General features: G+C 34.4%; 1 protein-coding gene across 1 annotated transcript; it reads right to left on the reverse strand.

Moving 5' to 3' along the window:
- Positions 1-417: 417 nt before the first annotated feature.
- Positions 418-3,964, reverse strand: LOC142636712 (cysteine-rich receptor-like protein kinase 10). Its single transcript, XM_075811000.1, has 7 exons — positions 3,109-3,964; positions 2,512-2,646; positions 2,300-2,397; positions 1,956-2,166; positions 1,437-1,674; positions 1,099-1,249; positions 418-975 (listed from the first exon to the last, which is right to left on the reverse strand). The coding sequence occupies exons 1-7, from the start codon at positions 3,899-3,901 to the stop codon at positions 649-651; spliced, it is 1,953 nt and encodes a 650-aa protein (XP_075667115.1). The 5' UTR covers positions 3,902-3,964; the 3' UTR covers positions 418-648.
- Positions 3,965-5,908: the final 1,944 nt, after the last annotated feature.

Here is a 5,908-nt window from a genome sequence, read left to right on the forward strand (position 1 = left end):
CAAAACGACAATTCACTCAAGTGAAATTTCGAGCAAAAGAGTTTAAGGCTTAATATTTTGTGCCATATGCGAATGGCTAGTAACAATTTTAATATTTTGAATGTTGTAACTCTTCAATAGTGACATTTAAATAGTGCTTAGTGTATCTTTATTTTCTATTTATTTTCATATTCAGTTTTTTTATAGCAATTATGGAGAATTCAAAGTTGTTATATCTTGAAGACAATTTGTTAGAAAATTACTCTCTCTGAGTGGGGATAAATATTGTTAAAGACAACGATTCAAATTTCAATGTACCTCAAAACCAATCTTTCAGATATTTTTTTGTTCATTATTCATTTCCCTAGCAAAAGCCCCATGCAGAAATAGATTTGGAATTATGCCTTCCAATTATTTTGTCATCCTAAAGTCCAAATTTTCAGACAATGATAATATGAAACATACTATTTTCACATATTTCAAACAACATTACACACATTTTCGCACATTTTAAACAACATTACACACATTTTCACACATTTTTTCACCCACACGTATATCAAAGACGCTCAAACAACATAACTTAAACTACTCTCCCAAACACCCTTTTAGGTTCCATGACAAAAAAAAGCTAATACTAATTTCTGTCATGCCCAGGTTGCGTTTACACTATCGAGGGTATACTTCAGTAATTGATGCTTCATCAACAGACAATAATATTGATTTCCTGGTAGATAGATCTGACTCCGACTCTGGCATGTTCGTCTGTGCTCTACTTTGAAGGAAAACTGCTGGCGGTTGAGGTGATAACATATTAACAGAGTCACTATTTAGCATGAGAATTATTGAGTCCATTGTTGGTCTTTCCGCTGGATTTTCTTGAACACATAGTAAGGCAATATGGATACATCTGTTGACTTCGATTTCTGAATAAGAATCTCTTATAGTCGGATCCAACAATTCCAAGGATGTTCCACCCTTCCAATGCTTCCAAGCCTGAATCAATTGATCAAGTATTTTTATATTGTCGCCCTTCTCTCCCTTTAACTCAAAGGTGATGATATATGCATTAACAAAATAATAATAAAAATTGCAAAAAAATATTGGTTATGTACTCACATAGCTCAAGAGGTTCTCGGTAGCGTCTGATGTATAGAAAGAAGTGTTCTTCTTGCCACATAAAATCTCAAGTAATAGGATACCAAAACTAAATACATCGGTCTTAATAGAGAATTGTCCATACATAGCATATTCTGGAGGCATGTAACCACTGAAAATCAATATTACCAACACTCTTAGTTAAATGATGATATGAAGTATTGGAACCATATCTAATACTTTCTTTCATGTTTAAGTTTAATCAAGAGCTAGGAATTCCAACACCCCCCCCCCCTCCTGACACACACAGTTTGGTTTATAATTACAAGGTTATACCTGCTGAAATGTAATATACTTACTATGTCCCTGCTATCTTGTGGGTATTTTCTAGAGTTTGATCGTTCCCAAAGATTCTTGCCAAGCCAAAATCTGAAATTTTTGGATTCATATTTCCATCTAATAGTATGTTGCTAACTTTAAGATCACGGTGTATAATTCTAAGCCGAGAATCTTCGTGAAGATAAAGGATCCCTCGTGCAATTCCTCCAATAATCTTGTAACGCATTGACCAATTTAATATTCTTTGTTTTTCAGGGTCTACACAATCATCAAAATTCAATATTCAAGTTAGAATCAAGCACATATTAAAAAATATATATTTCATTATTTTGATTCAATTTAAAAGGACAAGTACAGAATGGAAATTTAATTTTTGCCTCTCTTGCATCTTCATAAGGTCTTTAATATATACAAGGAAGCAAAACGCTCCGTTATATAGGGTTACAAGATTCTATAAATTTGTAGTAGGGTATAATTTTAATAGCAATCATGCATTCGCAAACACAAGGAAATTAGAAATCTGTTTAGAAACAACTAACCATTTAGAAAATAGTCAAGACTTTTGTTAGGCACATATTCATAGACTAGTATTTTTTCTTCTCCTTCCAAGCAAAATCCAAATAACCTCACCAAATTTCTGTGCTGAAGCTTAGCTAGAATTGCAACTTCATTCTTAAATTCTTCTGCACCTTGAGTGGAGTTTTTTGAAAGCATCTTCGCAGCTATTTCTTGTCCATTTGAAAGTATGCCCTGTTAAGTGCTTTTCAAACGCTGTTAGAGCAGCTTATAAGGTCTTAAAATGAAAAGGTTCTGAATTTAGAATTGCTCAGAAGATTATACCGGAAAGAAGAAAAAATAAAGATATATTATACTAGTTTAATACCTTGTAAACCTCTCCAAATCCACCCTTACCAAGCTTGTTATCTTCTGAGAACTTGTTTGTGGCAGCTTTAATCGTAGCCAAATCAAATAGTAAGGATTCTACAGTTGTAATTTCATAAATCAGAAGCTACACAATCAAATGACAAATGTAGGGAATACTCTATATAAGAGCAACACGTACAACCAATGAAATAAATAAAAATTGTTCATTACCATTTTCCTCCTCCATAGGGGATTTCTTTCTTGCACTCATCCTTAGGAGGCAGAACACCATAGCCAATAGCACCATTGAGACAGCAATTGGAGTAACGATGGCAATGATTGTGAGTGATGAGATTCGGCTTTTTCCTGCTTAATCAATAATGTCTTTATCAATTGCTATGGCAATGATATAGAAAAAAAAAAAAGTTTATTGTATGTTCTAAATAAAATTTGGTTCCCCATTAAAAAAAACGTAAAAAGGAAACATGTCCTCTAATTCACATCCGTTTTTTTTACAACATTATCAACAATTGAACACTAACACAAAAATATTCACATTTCAAATCTTTTCTCTTTTTGCAATGATACTTTAATTTACACAGGTAAAAGTATCATTGCAGAAAAAAAAAAGTTTTTAACTCTTACATTCGGTTTCATATCTAGTATCAAAATATGGATATTTTAAAAATATGAACATTCCTGCATCTATTATTGATATTAATATAAAATAGTGGATGCAAACCAGTATAAAAGGATATTTTCTACTAGAGCCAGTCATTCTTAAAGCAAAGAAAAAAAAAAAAATACAGGAGACAGTTGGGACCAAACCTGATCGAGGTGGTGGCATAGCGAGGTTCCGGTAAAATTGGTACGCTTCGTACCTAAAATTGCAATTTGGAGTTAAAGCTATTGCCCCCTGCTTTCCACTACAACTAAATGGAATATTTGCGATTAGTCCCCGAAGACATTTATCACAATCGTAGCTAGAGATGTCCGGAGTGCACTGAACAAGGCAATACAGCTTTATCGATGAAGAAAGGCTGGCTTCTTTGGTGGCAAACTTGGTAGCACCGGGCTCATCATGAGCACCTGTGGCCTGAGTCACCGAGTCATTAATCATGGTTCCCAATATCTGATCGAAGCGGTCTAGCACAGTTATCTTGCTATCGTTACAAGAGTAAGATCTGGGCCAGTCAATCATGCTGGAGAAGAATGATTCGTTTGAGTAGCGTAACATGCACTGGTCGTACCAAATTGTGGCCTCAATTCCTGTGGGACAGTAGTGCTGAACTATGTCTTTTGTTGCTGTTGATACACAGTCTTGGCAGACATTGGGGGTGACATCGCCGCGGCAGAGAAAGAGGCCGTATACTATGTTGGGTGGGTTGTGACCAACGGTGGTGTTATAGAAACCAGTTTCGAGATTAGCATTGGAGGAAAGTGAAGAGAGGAGGTGGTTGAGATTGGATTGGTAGGTGCTATTGGGAGTGAAATTGGGTTCTTTTGGACAAGAATAGGCGCGGCTAGCTGAGGCAGCTTCACTAATTTTGCTGTGGAAACTAGTAAGCAAGGAAAGGAACACGAAGGTAATCATGGAGGCCTTAACCGAAGGCAAACTCATTTTGGTATCAGTTCTCTCATGTTCTTAATCAATATTCAAGATAACATGTTAACATGTCTTTGTTTTCTCAAAAAAAAAAAAGAAAAAAAAGAAGAATGTTAACGTTGACTTGACTTGTGAAAGTGAGTGAACATTGACACGGTAGATGTTTGTCGAAATTAAAGCGTGTGAAGCTACTTTAATTCTGTCGTGTTCTTGTTAGAGGAGAAGAAATGAAAGTGCTAGCTGGAGTAAGACTAAGGTGGCGTCTGGATCCAGATGAATGAAACTGTTTGTTTGTCTTTTTTTTTTTTTTTCAGCGCCTTATGAACAGTAATATGTACTGTTCATGCATGTGGATTACACTGTGCAGAGACATTGTGCGCTATTCACGGGATCCACAACTACTTTATTTAGAAAAAAATATTAAAAATAGGTCACATGATACTATTTACACATTTAAAAATTATTTTATTACAACGTTTTCAGTTTTTAGTTTTTAGCAACATAAGCTGTATCTAAATGGACCCTAAGATTCCACTTAGAGTCAAAGTGGAAAATATGGCACAAGAAAAGTCGTTGATGGAGAAGGAACATGCAAGGAAATGATGGCGAGATTTGAGTAATGCTAAAAACAAACTATTTTATAATATTTTTACAAATTGTTAATGTGACATATTCTTACTAATCTCATCTAGAACCACTACTAACATCACATTTTTACTTACTAATAACCACTCACTGCATCAACAGTTTGTAAAAGAGTTTGTGGTTAGCATTTTCTTTAGGGGTGTGCAAAAAACCAAGGAACTGAAAAAACTGCTTCAAACCAATCGAACTGATGAAAAAATTTCAGTTCGGTTTTCAGTGGCATATTTTTATGTACCGAACCGACCGAACCGGAAAAAATATTATTATATTATATTTTATATTAAATATATAATATAAAATTGCAAATATTTGAGACCAGAGATACGCTTTGGCAGGGGCAACTTTGCGTTGGGCCTGCATCATTTTATTCACAATTGGGCCTTGTAGATCAGTCATCAAAATTTCAAATGATTCAAAATTGGGCCTTGAATAAAATGATGACTGATTCGGCCTAGCTTATCTAGTTATCTTAATAGCTTTTCAATGTTTTCATTTTATCTTTTTAAACATAACATTTTAAAACCCACTAGATTAATCACCTATAATTAAACTAAGTAAATATCTAATGATTCTAATTAAACTAATTAAACTAAAACTAATTAGACTATAAAATCAAAAGTTGGAAACCCTACCCTACATACCCCACACTTTTCACTCACTCTTTCCACTCTCTCTCAAGTTCAACCTTCACTCTTCAGAATAGACACTAGACTGCCTCCACTCTCTCTCATGCTGAATCTCCCTCTACCACCGCCAGGCCGCCTCCACACGCTACCCTCTCCACACCGACTTGATCATTGGCTTCTCATCTCACGGTGAGTCTCCATTTTGAAAATCTTGATACCCTCTAACCCTTTCTCTGTTTTGTGTTTTGGTTTTTGTAAATAGTGAATCTCTGTTTTTTAGTCTAAACATAATATCAAGATGTTTATTTTTTCAAGTTTTAATGTTTTATATGCAAATATAAGTTAGGGTTTTGAAAAAATAGATAACCCATGTGTTAAAGTTAGCTCAGCTGATTGCCTTTGTCTCATGTGCTCGATAAAAATCTCGATAACCCTCTCTCTGTTTTGTATTTTAGGTTTTGCTTAATACTGAATTAATAAAGTTAGGGTTTTTAAAATACTGAATCAATAAAGTTAGTGTTTTTAAAATACTAAATGTCTGAATCTCTATTTTGTAATCAATGATAGGCCAAAAACGTATTGATCCCTTGTGATGAATTAAGTTGATTAATTAGCCAAGTTTATTAATTAATCAAATTAATATGCAAACGCGTGATAGCACAAACAAATCACCAATAAACTAAAGTGCAGCGGAAAATAAATTGACATGGTGATTTGTTTACAAATGGGAAAAACCTCCCAGACAAAAACC

The sequence above is a fragment of the Castanea sativa genome, chromosome 5 (assembly GCF_040712315.1).
Source record: "Castanea sativa cultivar Marrone di Chiusa Pesio chromosome 5, ASM4071231v1".
NCBI lineage: Eukaryota > Viridiplantae > Streptophyta > Magnoliopsida > Fagales > Fagaceae > Castanea > Castanea sativa.

Bases quoted from the DNA above. Each gene is read 5' to 3' on its own strand.
- LOC142636712 (XM_075811000.1), bottom strand. From the start codon at position 3,901: ATGAGTTTGCCTTCGGTTAAGGCCTCCATGATTACCTTCGTGTTCCTT. The intron at 1,250-1,436 runs GTAAGTATATTA...ATTGATTTTCAG, and splicing joins CACAAGATAGCAGGGACATA to TGGTTACATGCCTCCAGAAT. The intron at 976-1,098 runs GTGAGTACATAA...CAATTGATTCAG, and splicing joins CCGAGAACCTCTTGAGCTAT to GCTTGGAAGCATTGGAAGGG.